The following is an 18,990-nucleotide window of genomic DNA, read 5'->3' as shown; positions in this document are numbered from 1 at the left end:
GAGTACCTTTTGGCCCCAGAGGAGATAGCATATTTTCAGTGAGTCAGACAGCGCTGGAATGAAATCATTATCATGGCTGTCTCTATCGTATCATCTATTGAAGCACCACTTTGCTTTATTGACTAAGCTCAAGACAAAGCTCAGAGTGGGTCAACTTGGAATTGATTGTATGATGCATTGGCCTCTAGCCTGAAGGAGTACTTCTGCTGCTGGAGAACTGCAACTTTGGAGAATCTGCAATTCCTCAGCAGCTTATGGCAGCAGAGGTGACAAGAATCAATCACTGATAAATCAATGTCAGTTTTTCCCCTATGCCTAAAATAAACTTAGTCTAAAGAAAGTGGCTTATGTTAAAAAGTGCAAGTGACGCTGAAGCTAAGCTATGCAAAAACATGCACAGGCTTTCCTAAAACCCGTCATGATGGGGCACTGGCTCTAACAGAGGATGCTTTTGTATTAGAGCATGATCTCCAACTGTGCATGCTCAAAGGGAACTGTAACACTGACAACGCCATGAGGTTACTGTTGTAAAATGTAAAGTGATGCTGCATAACGAATATTAAACTGAATTGTTCAGGACATTTATGGGCATCACAGAGGGGTCCTTTTGTTCATTCACACTTGAGCTTGCTTAACCACCACTGCTTTCTCGCTTTTCTCACTTCTTGATTCAGGGAAGAAGAGCCAAATTTTAATGGTGTGTTTGCAAACAGCATCTGACAAATCCAGTGAAGTATGCTTTCGAAAATGTGGGCTTATGACCTGGGAAAGTTTAATCATTTAGTAGCCAAGCTGATGAATGCAGCCCACCGGCTCACACAACTAGATTAAGGGTTCCTGGGACTTACCTCCGGGTCTGTAAACAACATCATCTTCTGTAATGAAGGATGTGATTTCGCCGTTCTCTGTGCGCTCGTAGCGTGATTTCTTCTTAGGCATCTTCTTTTTGCCCTTCTTGCCAGCCTCCTCGGCCGTGCCGCTGCCTCCGCCGGTGCTCCCGTTGTCGTTGTCCTCGTCATCGCTGTGCTCGCTCTCTGCATAGTTCTTGGCCCCGCCCTCCAGCGTACAGCTGCGTCGGGGCCGAGAGCTTTCGCTTTCACGGTCGCCCCGGTCCCCATCCTGCCGGCGGGACTTGCCGGCCTCTCTTTTGTCCCGGTCCCTGTCTCTGTCCCTGTCCCGCTCTTTCTCCCGTTCCTTTTCTTTATCGGCCGTCATGATCCGCCACGTGCCTTCCTCAGTCCTCTCACGGCTGGGCCTCCGTGAAAGGTAGACTGTGAGCCTGGGCTTCAGTCTTCTGAATTTACCAGTCAAATCCAGGGAAAATTTGGCCACTCCAACAACCCCAGTGTTTCAGAAAAGCTGTGGAGAAAAGAAGAAGCGCAATTAACTCGGATCAATAACCACCATTTTTACAAAATACAAACAACATTAAAAGTGTTGTTCAATACTGGATGACACCTTTTTTGGGGGTAAGAAACGCAACATTAGTTCTTGGAGATTAGGCTGCTCTGCCGACTCTTCTCAGCATCACAGTAATTGCTGGCATTCTCCTCCACAGCCAAGTATGCTCCGGAGAGCACAGAGCAGCTTTATGAAAGAACAAAACCTTCGAGCTTCCTGCTCTAACATATTTCCACGCTTTCAGAAAGGTGCTAAAACAGATTTATTAAAGGGTAAAAGAGAACAACAGGAAGACAAGCGCCGCGGCTAGAGTATTTGTAACACAATGAGCTAAAGGGAAGTCATAACTGAATAAGGTAGTAAAGAAGCTGCTGCCAGCCAACAGAATTCCTCTGAGATAATATGCTATGAGGGTTCTTTTTTTTTTCTTTTGGCAGAAGTTGCTGTTTGTAGTTTATAAGGCCACGGGAAAGCTGCAGCATAAAGCTCAATGACAGAGTTAACAGGCTGGCTTCTCTGCAGACCGTTTCTGTTGACACCAGGCTCAATTCTGCTGGCTTACTGGACTCCTCCCTCACCCCAGCCCTCTGCCCTGGCTGACAGTCACCGCTGCGTTAATGTGAAGCGACAGCTCTGGAGGGAAGAATACAGCAATCCACTGGGTAAGGAAAGGCAGAGGATCGAGGCAGAGTCACTCATTCGCCATGCCTGGTCCTCAGCCACTTGCAGCTATCTTTGTCCAGCCACCACTTTCCCCACGTCATAATAAAAAAATCCTCCATAAACAGCAAAGTGTGCAAAGCTGAAGCAGCACGCTGTCTGCACCACACAGCCTCTGCACACAGCGCCTACAAAGGAAGGAGGTTACTCATTTAAAGCCAGTGTTTGCCCCCCCTCTACTACCCCCCACTGCAACAAATTAACTAGAAATAGTTATTACAGCCCCCAGAGGGATCAGACCAGGCAATCAGCACTCGCTATACCATGGTCATGATGACCGGATGGAAGCCAAAGAGTGAAAAATGAGGGAGGGATACAGATTCAGGCAGGTGAAGCAACGAAGGCTTTATAAAGCATATCTGGAAGTGGACGAGTGCTTATTGACAGAGCCAGAAAGAACGTGAGGTGAAGAATAGAAGCAAAGCAAAAGGTGAAAGAAAGGCTTTTGGCGCACGCACGCACACACACACACACACACACACACACACACACACACACACACACACACACACACACACACACTTACAATGAAGAACATTTGACAACGGCAGTCCTCAGCAGCGGGTGCTGTCATCTCGCGAGCAGACACCAACTGACAGGGCAGCTGCTCTTGTCGTCGGCTTCAACACAAACACCGGGCCTGATTAAACTGCAGCCTCGTCACAGCCCCATTAATCACCTAATGATGAGTTACCACAGCGACCACTGGGCTGCTGGCGCACACATTAGCAGACGCAGAAGACACGAGGGCTCTGAAGAGTTCCAACGGGCATGTGCATGCAAGGACACACAGCCAATGTAACATACCCGAGATGGTGTGTCAAAATACAGATCACACACACACACACACCTTTTCTCCTGTGTCTATATCCGGCAGCGTGTTTTGGAGGTGTGAGGTACACGAAAACATTAATGAAGGTAGTATTTGATAGCACAGCTCTAATCCTGAGGGCTGCCAGAATTGGCGTATGAGCTAAGAACCTCGTCTCTCCTCTAATCAGTAACATAAGCCTCTTCCACTGAAACCAGCAAGGAGACTAAACTGTTGCAAATGGAGGACTGACCCGTTCTCCTTTGAAGTCGGAGGCAGTTCTAAGCCTAGTTAGTACCTTTAACATCTAGGTGCTATTAGTTTACATCTGGATACACTCCACAGAACTGCCTCAAATTCTTTATCTCCAATTACCTTGCTTATGTTAACATAATTATACTAATTAACTCTTAAAGGGGAAAAAAACTCCCATATACACACACACACACACACACATATATATATGTATATATATATGTGTGTGTGTGTCTGTGTGTGTGCACATGTGTACTTTTGTCTTCACACAGACTCACTATGACATGTTTAAATGTGTTGAAACGCACCGATTAACAACATATTCAATTCTCTGTGGTCATTTTGTAGCTCACCGATTGCTTAGTTTGATGCAGATAATTGAAGTTGAGTAAATTGAGTGAGTAAAAAGCAGTTAGTCAGCTTAAAGCAGTAATGCTGTGACAATGAGAAGTCATAATGTATTGATGGCTGAGAGGGAAAAGAATGAGAAAGTGAGGAGCGAGCTGGCTCTACACCCGCTAGCAGAGAAACAGACTGCTTAGCAGAAAGCAGTGCTGACTGCCTGGCCGATGAATAAGGCTGTGAGGGGGCAGGTGAGGTTTGGAGCTATTACACATCAATCACTGGGCCAGGACCCTTTGAAAGATACCAGCTGTCTTAATGGAAAAGAGAAGGAGGGGGGGCAGTGGTAGGGTTTGGGAGGGGCGGGTGGGGGGTCCCAGCTAACGGCACCTAATCCACCATTTACATTACTGCAATGGAGTCAAGGGCTAGGAGCCAGAGGCGCCCCGCTCAAATACATTACTCTTTTCCGTGCCTGTTTAAATGAGACCTCTGGCCTGAAAAACCACACAGTTTGTGGCTCGATTAACACATCATCCCCACAATGGCCACACAGCAGGTTTCTGTTACTAAACATAGCTTTCCCCCCCAGTTCTTGGTCTCCTTGAACAGCCTTTTTTTTTGTTAAAAAGCCATGTTTTATTCATTCCCAACAAACCCACATTACCCAAATCCATGCTCATCACTGTAGTTTTAATCAGAACCTGTTTAAAGGGAAAAAAACCCCAACAAAACAAGTAAATTAGCATGTTCTTCTTGAGCTCCTATACGGCATATACAGCTGTAGGATTTCTTTTTTTTAAATCCTACTAAATTTAAGTAATTGATTGTCTTCCATATAAAGTAAATGGAGAAAACATGAATTTCTACATTTAAATGTAAAAAACGGAGAGAGAAAAAGAATCTATGAACAATAATACCAACATAGTAATAGAGTCAGTTTTGGGAGAGGGACTGAAAAGTCATTCATGGCATATTCAATTGGAGAATTATGAAGTAGCAAAATGTGATTGGCAAGGATTAAGGGCCGGCTTTGCGAAGGGATTGAATGAAATACTCGCATGAATACAGATTAGAGGAGAACAATGTTAGCATGAATATACACAGGGTTATTAACAATGAGGTAGAGCTGGGCGATAGAACGATAACGATATGTATCGCGATATAACTTTTACTCGATAGAGAAATTAAGCTATCGCGATAGACCTCGCCGCTCTTGTCCTCAAAAAAAAAAAAAAAAAAAAAAAAAGGTCAGCCAATCCAAATTAAGTAGCGCAGAGCCGAACCAATCACAGCCGCAGCGTCATGTCGCGTGACTTGTTACGGTACAGCACAAGTGCCAAGCCGCACGTGTGTTTGTTTGGGAAGCAGCCAGCGGGTAATGGAGGAAATGAGTGTGCCGACTAGAAAAATCAACCGAGTGTGACCGAAGAGAAAACAGATGATGGTTCCAATGCCGGAGAGATTGTCGAACGGAAGAGCCAAAGAAGGTCCGTAGTGTGAAGGTATTTCGGCTATTTCAAGTCTGACAAAAAACAGAGTAGCGTGCACTGTAAATTGTGCCGAAAACAAGTCTGGAAATACAATAAACTGGTGCATGCGTCACACTGTGCGCCACGTTATTGTTTCGGTGAAATTAACTTCTACAATACTGTTAATTCTACTCTCTGCAGTGTTTAAATGCTTACATATACACACAGTTACTGTCCCTCCACACATACGACTCGGTTCTGCTTCTATGCCCCAGCTTTGTTTACGTTTTCCCACCGAGGCTTCTAGACTTCTGATTGGCCAACATTTCTGCACGGTTAGGAATCTAGCGCCACCTGCTGCTTTGGCATGTTCATAGCAGCGTTTTCCTTCATTTCTGCCTTTGTGTGTGGACGGGATTATTTTTAAAACGAAAACGGAAAATCTCCGTTTTCAAAAATACCCGTGTACGTGTGGACGTAGCCTCAGTCTCTGACTGGAAGCGCTAATTCGTCATTCGGCTTTTGTCAGACTAAAGTAACTGTTAAAACTGTTTGAAAAGCTCAGCTATACAACAAGGAGAGATTGAGAATTTCCTTTTAGTTCTCAGTTTATTTGATATTGACAAAAGTTAGTCAGTTTTGTCTGTTCTTCTGTAAAACAAACTAAGATTTATTTTTAGAATTAATATTTTGTTTCTAAGTGGAATTGACAATTTAGTCTGTTTCGTTTGTTCTATTTTGAAACTTAAACGCTTTAGTGGCTGCCTTTTGTGTAGTTTGCAATATTTGCCTTTATTTATCTGAAAAAGTCTCATGTTCCTTAAGTACATCTACCCTGTTGAACTTATTATGGGAAATAAATATTTAAATAAAAACAAGCTGCTGATTATTTCACATTTTACTTGTGAGCAACGGCACATTTAAATCTTACAAATATAGTTATTTGGCTTATATCGTGATAGATATCGTTATCGCCTGAAATGAAAAAAACATATCGTGATATGAAAAAATCTCATATCGCCCAGCTCTACAATGAGGGTAACTCAAATTGATCCAAATAAAGCAGCCAGATCCTGAATAGTGCAGGGATCCTAGCCATGGCGATGTTGGGCTGCAGCAGGTTTTCATCAGCTCCAATCCATTACTGAGTGCGATCTAATCTAAACTGCCATCCAAGCCCCCCTAGAAACAACATCACAATGAAAGGCTCAGCTGGAGGCGAGGGGCAGGCCGCTTCATAAGGGATTCACTGTGGACTCTGCACCCTGCCTGCTTTGTCTTACCTGGTGCAATCATGGCTTGCTGTATTCTCTGAGGCCCTCTCTGTTTTAGTTCACATTGGCAGGGCAAAGACACTTGTCTGCTCTACTTGTTTTTCAATTCACTGATGAGTAACCACATCTTTTTTTCCTCCCCCCGCTAAAGCTGCGCTCACAAAGCCTCTATTTTTAGACGGCATCCGGGGTTAGTTTAGTAGGTAAAAGCCATGCTAAAAAAATAAAACAGAGAGAGATAGACAGCTTGGGGCTTTCCAACATCAACATTTAAAACCTGCCTGGAGACACTCTTGAGAAGCAAAGCACTGCTGCACAAGAAATGATTCTCATGCACAATGACGATGTGTTCAATAAACTCGGAATGCCTAAAAAGATTAAACAAGACAATTTTCAAGAGCTCTCTGGGCTAACAATAGCTTTCAAAGGCAAAATACCAATAAAGTACATTTTCTGTCCAACAACTCAAAGGCACTTTCAACCACAGACATAAGAATCGTACTGTGTGCTCCACAGGGTCTAAGCCTCTACTCCATCTCTAAAAGAAGGCTAAATCCCCCTCTAGTCCCTGTTTGTGAGCTCTCCGTGAGGGCTCCAAATAGCTCAGAGGGGGCCGCTCCACAATCCGAGATGTCCATTATCTGCAGGGTCTGTGAGCGGGGGCTTCATTTTGCAGCCTTATACCGGCTACTTGAAGACATAGTACCTCTCAGTCAGACACGTTTGTCTGGCTGGAGCTGACTGCTTCATGAAGCATCATGCTCTGACACGGCTCCTGAGGGAAATGCCAAGGTTGTCCGGTGTAACCCTTCCAATTTCTTTTAAATGAAGCGCTCTTGAGAAATGTAATCGTGAGCGGGACTGTAAAAGACTGTGTCAGTGATAACACGAGGAGGGGAATGTGAGGTATGTGGCAGCAGAAAGCGCTCGGGTGAACGTGGCTCCTAATTGAGTTTCTCTACTGTCGTGCGAGCAGCTTTCTTACTGTGAATAAAAATGCCACATTCAAAAACATTTCTACTGCCTCTTACCTCAGGTGAAGGACCCACAAATTTGGGGGGGGGGGGTGTGTGCCCTAATAGAAATTATGCCCAAAGGTAAAGATGGGGTCAGCAAGGTATAAATACACACTAGGGACACATTTCAGAATGTTTGTAGTGGAAAATGTGTGTTTCTTCAAACATTTATCTCTGTAAAACAGAACAGAGCTCTAGCAGAGGGGAAAATGAGTTACATGAGTTTATCAAACAGATGTATACAGTAAAAAGAATTACTGGGAAAGCAAAAAACGAAATAAATAAATAAACAGAGATTCTGTGAACTGCTGAAAGGACTCTCAAAATTTTAATATTTGTGCACTCAATCATGTAGCACTTCCTCTGATATTCAGGAATCAAATATCCCCACTCTTCCTCCCGAAATCTGCCCATCAGCTTAACGATCCTATCCATCAGTTCAACTCCAACTGGTAGTCTAAATGAGCGTGAGAGGGGAGGAAATGTATTCATACGGCTGCCCTACATCCTCCAGCTACTCTAATCATTATGCCACACAGAGTGACGTGCCAACACTGAGGAAAAACTAACATAAATAGATAAGAGTGACAGATAAGACAGCTCTGAGGTTTCAAACTGACAGCACAGGCCAAAGGGGGGGCACTGAAGGATGTCTTAAAGAATAGCTCCCCAAAACAAAGCCATTAGGTCAGTACACAAAACCATTTTTCCGCCTAAATTATTTAGCTGTGTGGTGGCAAACTGCTCCATCCTGGAGCAGATGGCTGAGGATGGGGGGTGGGGTAGTGGAGGACAATCCTTCCTTTCAGTGTCTTATAATGATCGGAGCCAAAAAAACACCTCCACCTCGAGATACCACAGGATGGTATTACCTCTAATTAGGCAGGGCTATTATTTTATATGCAAACACCTCTCCTCCAACCACCAACTGCCGCCGCAACACCAACACTTGACTGATTGCCATTACAAACCAAATAAAACGCAGCATTCATCTCTTTAAAAATAGAACTCGCTTTTGTTTGCATCCTACATGCTAATTTGAGCTTCCTCGGAGCCAAAGCCATAACTCATGCAGCCAGTCGACGTATAAGCGCTGCAAATACGCACCGTCAGGAAGGCTTCCTAGGTTAGAAATGTGTTTGTTTAAGAAAAAGATTTAGAAAGCAGTCGACGGGGGGTACAATATTCAGTGTGGCATTCAACCTTGTCATCCACCATCTCAGTCATGCAAGCCAGTGATCTTAGGCGGAGGGGAAAGCACCCTCTGTACTGTGCATGAGAATAATATGAATGATGAATCTGTGAAGCCTCCACAGAGCTAACCACACTTTTTTAAACTAAACCCACAGATGGGGCAGTGTTGTTAACATTGCCTTCTTTTGGATGAGTCTCCCTCATCCAAAAAAAAAGGAGAAAAAAAAGGCATGAGTGGGGGGGAGGGGGGGGGAAGTGGCTAGGAGTGATGAAAACAGTGCTGGAACAAGTAGGATCTGAGCTCAGAGCTCTCATATCCTCTGAGGACAGCTCATAAAACATGCAGTGGCTGCGACTGGGCCTCTTGCAGTAGTGGCATTTTAGTGCACCCTGCCACACACAGGTAGCCTACAAATACACACAATTAATTTTAAAGAGCATGGAGGAGTCAGACCTGCATGGTTTACTACTTGGAACACAAGCAAATGCTCAGGTCTTCCCCTAAATTAAGGCATCAGCTACAGAAGGCAACTATTTTCCAAGATTATTAACAGCAGGGGCCTGGAACAATGGGCCTCTGGGAAAATTTAAGAATAGAAGCTAGGCATTAGTCGGTGTACAGTAGTGATCCAGAGATTAACTCTGCCTGTTCATGTGTGAAATGAAGACTTGATCCCCAACTGATAGTGTGCTATGCCTCCAGCCAACACAAGCTGAATATTTTTCAGCCCCACATCCCAATACATAACAATTGCAATACATTGGATTACGCATGGCATCCTCCACAGTGCAACAACGATGACGCATTAAAAATACCAGCCAACACCAGAAATCTCAGGCAGGCTATGGTCCCGCTATTTTTTCCCCCTTTCTTTCCTCTAAACCAAAGGTGAACAGAGCTGGCTGTGTGTGTGTGAGTTGATGCGAATAATCCTCAAATATTCCAGGAATGTTAATGTTAGGCTTTGACCATGGCAGCCTTGCAGACTTCTCCTCTTGTCGCCGGGCCATTGATGACATTAAAAACACTACCTGCCTGTGCCAAGAGCATAAAATTTAAGAACAGCTTGCCTTCTTAATATTCAATAAAATAATACCAGGGGAAGAAATAATAATGTGCACTGCACTAAATTACCCCAGTGCTATGAGACACAATTGTTACCTAATCCCATGCTTGCATTCTGTTTAAATACAGCATATGCTCTGTTCATGCATAGGAAAACGGTCTTAAACACGTCTGCCATTGCCGTCGCTTTGGTGAAAATCTAGGGAGGGCAGGTTTGTGCAGCTACACGCTTGTTAAAATAGCTTCCCACTGCATCTGCGAGCTTATAAAAAGCCACTGAGAGCATTTTCACTACAGTGCTGCATTCATCTGTGTGTATACACACGTGTCAATCTGAAATGTGTAGGCCATTGACACGCACCACGTAGATATATAAACAAAAAATTGCTGCTGCTGCTCCCGAGCAACTGTATTTGCAGTTCGGGTCAGACTATGTGCTCAGACAGTTTAATGGTTGGAGTGTAATGTGCCTTGACCTTCTATCTTTCTTTCAGCAGCTCCTTACATATATTGCTGTCTCTCCTCATATATCACTGGGGCAAATAGCGTCCTTCACCCTGCTCCCTGCTGTCCCCTCCTTAAAAGGCTGAGGGGACGTCTTTGCCTGCTGTACTCAATTGACAGCCCTGGCAGCTTCTTCACTGAGCACGAGGGGAGGGGGGAATAAGGCTCGTCGAGGGGAAATGCTGCAATGAATAATTATGTTTCATAACGTGCCCCCCTCCCTCCTTTGTTAGCATCAAACAATAATTAATGGGGAACAGGGTGGGGAGGAGGGAGGGGAGGCAAGTAAGAGTCTGCTTTTTGCTTTCCACAACAAGAGGGTCAATATGCCCTTCAACCCTTTCTCTCTGCTCACTGTCAACGCGGGAGATGCCTCATCCCTCTAAAAACATGCTCTTAGCTTATTTATGATCCCAGTTGCTCTGTTGGAGAAAAGGCAGTATTCCTGCTACACTCAGCGAAAACCGGCCGGATCGCTTTACACAGCAGTTCACTGCTTCCATCTCTACACCTCTCTCTCAGCAAGCCAACCCAACAATTCAATAATGAATATGAAACGCCTCCTGATTGATGTCTACGGGAGTTGGAGGAGCTGAAAATATGGGGCTATCGGACATGGGCTCGACTTGATTACGTTTTTGTTTTAAGTTAAAAAAAAATCTCTGATCAGCAGTGGCAAAGCCAGTCCTGATCGAATTAGCGCCGCACTAAGAGCTCCATTGATCTTGGCGCTCATCTGTGCATATGAGGCCCGGAAAGGCAGCTGGTAATCCAATAGCAGCAATGGGAAGTGCTTCAAGGACTCTGCTGTGTTTACCCACCTATTTCCTACGTAGAGAGGCAAGATGTTAGTGCACGCCACTCACTGGGCTGATTGGAAGCCTCGGGGCCTTGGGAACGCCAGTGAAATGAATAAGAGCCGCAGTGTGACCAAAAGCAAGGTACTTGAAAGCTCAAAGTAATTGCTTTCACCACAGCTATCACGTAATGAGTAAACAGGATGAATCAAGCAGAGCGTAGATCAGTGTTTAAATGAGCTGTGCAGTAACATTCAAGTCCTAATAGAGGCTTCACTTCATAATCCTGGCCAAACCTCTAAAGCCAAGACTGATGTCAATTGAAAGGTTCTTTTTCACAAGAGATTTAAAGTGTAAAGTCAGGAGAATCGATGCTGGGAAATCTGTCTTTACACTGCAATAACTTCATTGCATTCGGCACCGATGCAAACCTTTGCAATCAATTTTGCATGACGTGAATGACATCGAACAAGAACCCACAGGGCAGAGATCATGTGAAATGAAACAGAGCAAATCTGAGGCAGTAAAGGGCAAAACATGCAGCTGTTTCTGTTTTGGAAGTAGTTCAAGTGTGGTGCACCTGGACAGCGTTCCTGTTGTGCATTAAAGATTGCGGCGCTGCTGCCACAACAATGACGTTTCTCACACACGTGCACACACACATGTAATCCATCAAGGATTCATGAGTGAATGTTCAATAGCAGACCGAGTGCATTTCTCTCCTTCATATCACTGCAGCAAGAAAAGAGTGAGAACTCTTCATCAGCCCACAGGCGCACCACAAACACACACTACTCTCATACCACACTAATAACCTTGGGCTGTCTACCAATGGCATGACTTTATGGAACAGTATGGGCTCTAAATAGAAGCTCAATTTCTCACCAGCAGTCTGTAACAGCTCTATTTCAGCCACCCTGTCATTAAATATTTATCTTAGCAGAGTGGCAGATACCAAGGTGATATAACCATTTAAAAATCCAAATCTAGGCCTTTTTTTCTGCCCCTCGCACTCTCACTCACTCCTCCACTGCCACAACAAAGACCTATTTTTAAAAGGATTATCTACAAGTGTTCCTTTAATCAGTGCACGGCAGAATTGTAGAAATCCCTCAACAACAGTCCCAGAGGAATACCTTTCTCTGAAGCCCTATCAGGAAGAGGATCTCCTTCACCGACAGCAGGCTGTGAGTGAGTGGGAGTGAGTGTGTGTTTGAGGATGAAAAGATGTGCTGCTACCTTGCTATGATGTCCTCTCTAACAATCTCAGAACAAAGGCCTCCATTTTGAAGTGGAGTTATGATGGCATGGGGCTCTTAAGGTCTTCTGTTGCTGTGTGTCCTATTGCTTTCTATCCTCTTTGTTAGCCTGCTGTTTGTTATACTTGCGAGATCAGCCACTGTTGTGGGTGGCTGGGCATACTACAGCAACCGGTGTAGGGCCCGAGTGCCAAAGCCGACAGTCTGTGGGAGGGATTGTGGGCGTTATAGATCACTGGGAGACAGATGTCCAGTCTTGCCCCTGTGCTGACACAAACACTAACCCCAAAAAGCTGTGTGTTTGCAAACTGGACTGTTTCCTGATGGGTCTTAAGTTCAACTTTATCAGACTTTATCAAGGCAGCATTCCACTGCTTTGCTATTTATAAAACATGCACTCAAGAGATAAACGTAGGAGAGCCAAATCAGTGATATTAACAATGAAAAAAATCTGGTTTGTGTTATTACATGAATCTATTTTTTCCCCCTTTATAAGATAAAGGTAGCTAATCATCTCCAGTACACCCACATACAAAAACCGATGAGCTTGTTAAATTTACTTTATTTTCAAGTAACTGCAAAGTGGGATGACCCTTGGGTGTTAACTTTTAACAGCAACCACAATAAGCACATACCCACTTAAATCACCTGGATAAATACATAAAACCTGTTAGTCTGCAGTAGCCTGTAGTTTCCCAATAATACTGCACCATCCCAGTGGCTGTGTTGCGTGAATTCCTTGTTTCAAGAAGAAGTCCTTAATGACGTTAGCTAAAGCGGTATACATGCTCTGTTATAATGAGTTGTTTGTCTATTCCCTCTTTATACTAGATCGTAAAGCTGTGACACCACGAGTGCAGTGGGCTGCTGGGTAATTTTCATTTAAGACTAGACTGAAGACTGAAAATTAGTTCCCATTTAAATGTCAGAAATTTTCATTTTAAAATGTAACTGACTGCACTGTCGCATTACTTCAAACAATAGATGCCATTTAACTCTTTAGGGTTACTGTTAGTTGGCTTTACGCTTAAAAGTCAGCTAACAGTAACCCTCGAAGCGCTTGAAGCAGTTTCTGTCTTTTCTGGTTTCTGTCGATTTCTGGTTTGCTTACAGAACAAATGACTGGGTGTGCATTAAAAGCTGGTGAGCGTGGTCTCTGCCTATGCAGGTACACTTGGAAAAACCCGGAAACTAGTCTAACAATGATCAAACCATGTCTTTACTGACATATACTGAAATGTAAAAATCAGCCTTATTAAGAGTACAGGGGATGTTGGCAAAAGTCATATTTATAGGGGAAAGAATTCAAGTAGCTTTACATAGAAATTTTAAAAATAAAGTAGAACAATTAAAATCCCACATGCTCAAAAAATGCTCAGTTTGCCTTTTCAAAATGTTATGGCTGTAGCGGTGTATTCAACAATGTATTTATTGGGCTTGCATTGTTTCCAATTTTTGGATTTGGATATTCTCTGCTTTTGTTTTTAAGATGCAGACATGTATAAGAGCTTGAGTATACAAGCTGAGACTTTTCTTTATGTGATCACTTTACACATATATTAAAAATCACAGCACAGTCATTATTCTTACTGTGCATAATTTGGCTGTGATTACAATATCAGGCAGAGCAACACTTAACGCCCAATCCCCACTCCCCCTTCCCTAACAAAGTTTGGAAGCCTAAAAACATGGATGTTCAGGACAGATTTAGTCGAAGTCTACGCATCTACAGTCTGATAAACATTACAAGCTGTCTTCTGCTGGAAAACAAGCAGCCTGATTTTGTGAGCAAAAATGACAGCAGGTGTGAGCATACGAAGAAATGCGAGTTTGGATAAAAGCATAAGCATTTAATGAATACAGTGAAAGCCTCTGGAGAACAGATGACTGGCAGGGCACTGGCAAGACAAGTATCATTGTCTCTGACAAACGCAATGAGATTCTCTGCCGCACTAAAAGTGTCATGCTCCAATAAGCAGAATCAAACCCTTTGAGCATCTGCTGTCTTTAACTCGGCCTCTCTTTGTTTTATTGTGCACTGTCACAGTTAATGATTTCCTCCAGATCTCCATTTTCCACATGCGATTTACATGTTTGAAATGCTCAGTTGAGCAGATGCAGGTTTGTGAAACAACCATTACTGCCAAGCGGAATCCTATGAGCGTTTGGGTAGAGCTTAGAAATTTCATTTCAAAAGCTAGGTTGATCAAGAGAAAACAGACAAGGTATCAGCATATTGCCTTTCAGTTTCTTCTTGTTTACATATCTGAGTTGTGCAGTCATCCCTTCCAGAGAGAATCGTGGCCAGCAAAAACAATTACACTACCCCCGCCCAAGCAAAAGCCTCTCACTGGCTGCCTCGACTCAGCCCGACAATCGTGCCCATTAGATCTTTCTGTGAATTAACGCTAGTTAACTTAAATCACTGACAGACATCAAGAATAGCCATTAGCCTGTCTTTTAAAAAAAGAGAGAATGATTTGCTGGTTCAGGGAGATCATCTCCTTACACGCAGCCTGGGGCAGCCCTCACTGTCTAGCTCATTATTTTTGTAAGAACAAGGCCACTGATGAATCCTGTTGGATTAAATGTAAGGTGTTCCTGTTATGACCTGGCTTATACACACGCACACAACAGCCGCCTGCATAAAGCTGGCTCCTTTTACAGACAAAAGAAAATTAAGTTACTCGCCAACGCCGCGAATATACAGATAATTCTCCTTCGGCTGAGCTGCAAAATCAAAGTGAGATTTCTGGAGTACATCACTCCCACACAGCTGCACACTCGGCTCTGAGAAAAGCTGTCAAATGTTGGGCTTTTTGTGGATATTAGCTGAGCTGACAAGTGCCAATGATACACTGTGAGTGATAAAGACATTCATTCCTGCTCAGAGTTTTTCCAGATGTGATAGTCTGCAATGCTCCAGCGCTTCATTTACAGGACAGGAAAAAAGAAAAGAGTCTGTTGCTGTGCGCCCCCCCCCCCCCCCCCCCTTTACGTTGCCACGGTGACAAATGAAAAGCAGAATCACCCACACAACTAATCAAATGAGTGAGTGACAACAAGTCAATATTTTCTCATTGTGTGGACAAGCAATATATCTGCACAGTAACAGCCTGTGCTGCAAGGCTTGAAGGCTTAGGCAATGCTAGACTCGGAGCATTATGAGGATAATGTGCCAATAATCTGGCTCGGTGCGGCTGTTAAGACCAGCGCCAATAAAAAGACACGGTATCAATAGAGAACCACTACCAAGTACGGACTGAATTACCAGTGCAACAAACATAGTCTAGACTCGTACTTAAAACAAGAACGGAGCATCATGTAATGGCTACAAGCCAACAAAGACAAAAGACGGAATTGGACATTGATCTGTGGAGGTTTAAGAATAAACAAGACATCCTCAGAGTAACCCTGAACAGTATGCAAACACACCGTACTCAGATGTGAGAGGAAACAAGAATAAACGAACATTTAGTGCTCAGAGAATTAAGACTGTGTACATTTTACGTAAACTTCTTAGGGCTCTCTTGTCATTTTTAAAAGACATCTCCTTAGAAAAAGACAGCAACACACACACATAAATTAGCCTCCTTTTGATTGCATCCTCAACATAAAATGGAGTAAACATCATCTCTACAAGCTTGGTTAAACACGAGCAAGATCAATGGGCAAATTTATCAGCAAATATTACCATTCGCTGCCTGGCAAGTAATCATTAAGGAATGGCACTGATGCATTATTCACTGGCTAATGTATAATTCAGACTTAATAGCAGATTTATGCATAAATAAAGCCGTGATACATTTAAACACATTTAATGTTTACTCACTAAAATAGGATATGAATGCACAGCATTAACGCATCCCCACTGGTGTCATTTGATTAGCTGCTACTAATCCAGAGGATGCGGGGACATCAGGTGGCAATAGCACATGGATTTTATGAATACATGCTACTAATGCAAAACATCTCATCTAAAAAATAAATATAGAGTAGCTATCTGGGGGTAGGTGCCTAAAACAATGTTACACGGTATTACGTTCTGAAGTAAATAAGAACAGGGATTGGTCAATAAAGCCCAGGCGTGCTGTAATTTAGTATTCTGTCATGCAAAGATTTGTGCGGCTGTCGCTTTATCTCCTTCAGACATCAGCGGTGATTAAAGCTCATATCAAGATTGCGGAGATGTTCTTGTGGTAGTGTCCGAGCTGGTGTCAAAGGGACAGTCAACAGGGAGGACGAGGGAAATAGAGAGGACGCACAGGCTCCATCTGACTGTGTTCAGAGCAGGCAGCCCTGTGGGGACCGCCATTCCACTTTATGGCCATGCACTGAATTAACAAGGCCAGATGTCCCCCCACTTAACATGTGCGAAAAGTGCCCTCTGATGGGCTCAGCTGCTTTAAGGATGTACAGACATAGAGCTGGAGGAGGGAGGGTGGAAGGAAAGGAGATAGGGCCTATTTTCAATTATCCCAATTTCTCACTCATCGCTGGCTCCTGAGGTTTTTGTTAATTAAAGATATCGGCTTTTCCTCTGTGCACACAACAAATTAAAAGGAATTTTCTATGAACAATCAAAGCACCTCTCCAGTCCTTATTTGCTCTCCATTTCAGTAGTCACCCACCAGAGGGTACTGCCTCCTTAGCAGTTCCAGTACCACTGTTTCATGTGCACTGTGTCAATCCGCGGCTAATGTATTCTAATGAGTCACCAGTACACCGCTATCTGCAAGGACAATAGGTTGCGAAGTGGTGAAGCAAGCTCGATCCATTTAGAAATGAAACCTGTCTAAAAAACTCCACAAGTCCTGGAGAGATTTATCATCGCTCCTCAAAACCTCCAGTCTGCTTCTGTGCAGTGGGGGTGGTGGAAATGGTAGGAAAAGCTAGGACTTTCATTGATTTTCCACCTGGCTTTTCTTTAACAAGCCTGTGCTTGCTGTTCTGTATTGTCGAGGTCAAAAGTGGGAGAGTAACTGCAAGAAATGCCTTTAATGTGGCCTAAGATATACACAGTTGAGCCCACATTCAGAAAAAAACGGAGATGTAATTTACCTATGTTTAAGCGATAAGCATCTCACAACAGTTTGTTTTTCAGGGAGTCAAAGGCCACATGTGTTTTCATTCATGCAACCTATTATAATAACAACTGAATCGTTTTCTTTGTAATTACAAAGGAATACAGTTGAGTCATTCAGGCTATTACCCGAATGGAAAACATATCAAGACCCCAGCAGACTTTCTCATTAGAGAGAAAATGATAGGCCCGCCAACACTGCATCAATTACAACTCGCCTTTCTCTAATTCTTCATGCGTTACATCATAATGCTAAAAAACAACATACAGCAACATCAAAAGTGTGTGGTTTTTTTTCCCTTTCTTTTTTTAAATTCTAGCAGCCAGCAACTGCCATCATCCTGACACCGAAGAGGGAGAAAAAAAAAGGGGGCAGGGACACAGCGTGGTGCAATCCCACTGAGGGCCATCATGCGAGCAGATTAAATAACATTTTTCCAATGCCCTGTCAAACATTCAGCCGCCTCTGAGCAACCAGACAGCCGTTACAGCCTCACTCTATGAAGCATCTCTCTCTCTGCATGGTCAGAAACAGCCTCTTTGATCTAGATATCGCCCCTCAGATTCCTCAGAGGTGACACTCATACACGCGCCCGTATGTGAGCTGAATGTTTACTAGCTCTCTGTACCTTGTCAGCAGTGAGGACTTGTGTTTGTAAAGTGCGGTGGGGTAGTGGGGGTGGCGGCGGCGGTGACTCACGCCGCTACCTGCTTCCCCTGGTTTACATGAATCAAACAACACAGTCTGCGGACTCGGATCAAATTCCACATCAGATTTCATTTCCCACAAACACTAGTATAAAGCACTGCAAATAGACAAGATTGAAATGATACCGACAGCAGTAAGGCGGTGTGTACATAATTAAGATTTAGGTTGCTATACTCTCATCTGATAACAGCCTGAGTGCTGTGAAATGCTCGGCGCTCTCTTTCCATACAAATCCCACACTGCAGAACAACTCAGGCTCCTGTGTACAACTCCATTAAGAGGTCTGACCACTTCCTCTTTCGCTCCGTCCACAAGTAGTGAAACTAAATGGATATCCTAACCTCTGGGGAAGTGAAGAGGACGCCGCTTTAAAATGTGTTCACAAAGGCCAACTATGCAAGTTTTCCCACATGAGAGTGCAGGCTGAGACTGTGATTGCATGGTACGCAGACGTATATAAGTTAGAAATGGGCCCATTAGTGGCATAAAGGACTAAACCCAACCCTGCTGAAATAATAAAATAATACATATGGTGGGCCATCTTAATGAATGGCATTGGTTTACGTTTTTAAAAAAGCTCAGGATAATATTTCTGGCCTGTTTTAGTGGTGCAGTTAAGCTTAAAAGTAGTGAAATCAACTCAAAATCATCAACAGAGTGGCAGTAGGACCGGTCATAAACAAAATCAAATGATCAAAATCACAAATCGAGTCAAACACGGGAAACTAACAGACTGGCAAGCTGAGATTTACAAGTTAAAGGAACACTAGGAACAAGACACGCTGTTAAATTTTTAACCACACCTGCACCTTGTGCCTGATTCAGTGCCCCATATTCTCACTCACATGATTTTTTAAAGCAGTTGTGCCATACATTAATCACAAATACGCTGTCGTCCCACTCAAGCAAATTAATCGCATCTGAATCATTAAGGTAGAGGTCACTTCCTAGCTACCAAGGTGACCAAAAAGAAAAAACAGGCACAGGAAGCTTGGTGTGGTAGAGATTAACTCCTCGCAATTAGCAATGCAACTCTGAGTTTATGTGGTAGTTCAGCGCAAAAATCCAGCAGAAGGATTCCAGGAAG

General features: G+C 43.5%; 1 protein-coding gene across 4 annotated transcripts in view; it reads right to left on the bottom strand.

Annotated features, from left to right (window-relative positions):
• rerea (arginine-glutamic acid dipeptide (RE) repeats a) overlaps positions 1-18,990 on the bottom strand; it is a 133,957-nt gene that overhangs the window by 71,416 nt on the left and 43,551 nt on the right. For all 4 annotated transcript variants that reach the window (XM_085444948.1, XM_085444951.1, XM_085444950.1 and 1 more), the window contains one exon: positions 849-1,359. In XM_085444948.1, the coding sequence (XP_085301074.1) occupies positions 849-1,215 (367 nt within the window). In that variant the 5' untranslated portion in view covers positions 1,216-1,359. The remainder of the gene's footprint in view (positions 1-848; positions 1,360-18,990) is intronic.

Source organism: Copadichromis virginalis, linkage group LG20 (assembly GCF_057382275.1).
Source record: "Copadichromis virginalis isolate Kocher_CV1m ecotype Utaka linkage group LG20, C_Virginalis_male_GT1.1, whole genome shotgun sequence".
In the NCBI taxonomy this organism is placed as follows: domain Eukaryota; kingdom Metazoa; phylum Chordata; class Actinopteri; order Cichliformes; family Cichlidae; genus Copadichromis; species Copadichromis virginalis.
The sequence above is the reverse complement of the archived record's forward strand: the minus strand, read 5'-3'. Positions and strand labels throughout refer to the sequence as shown.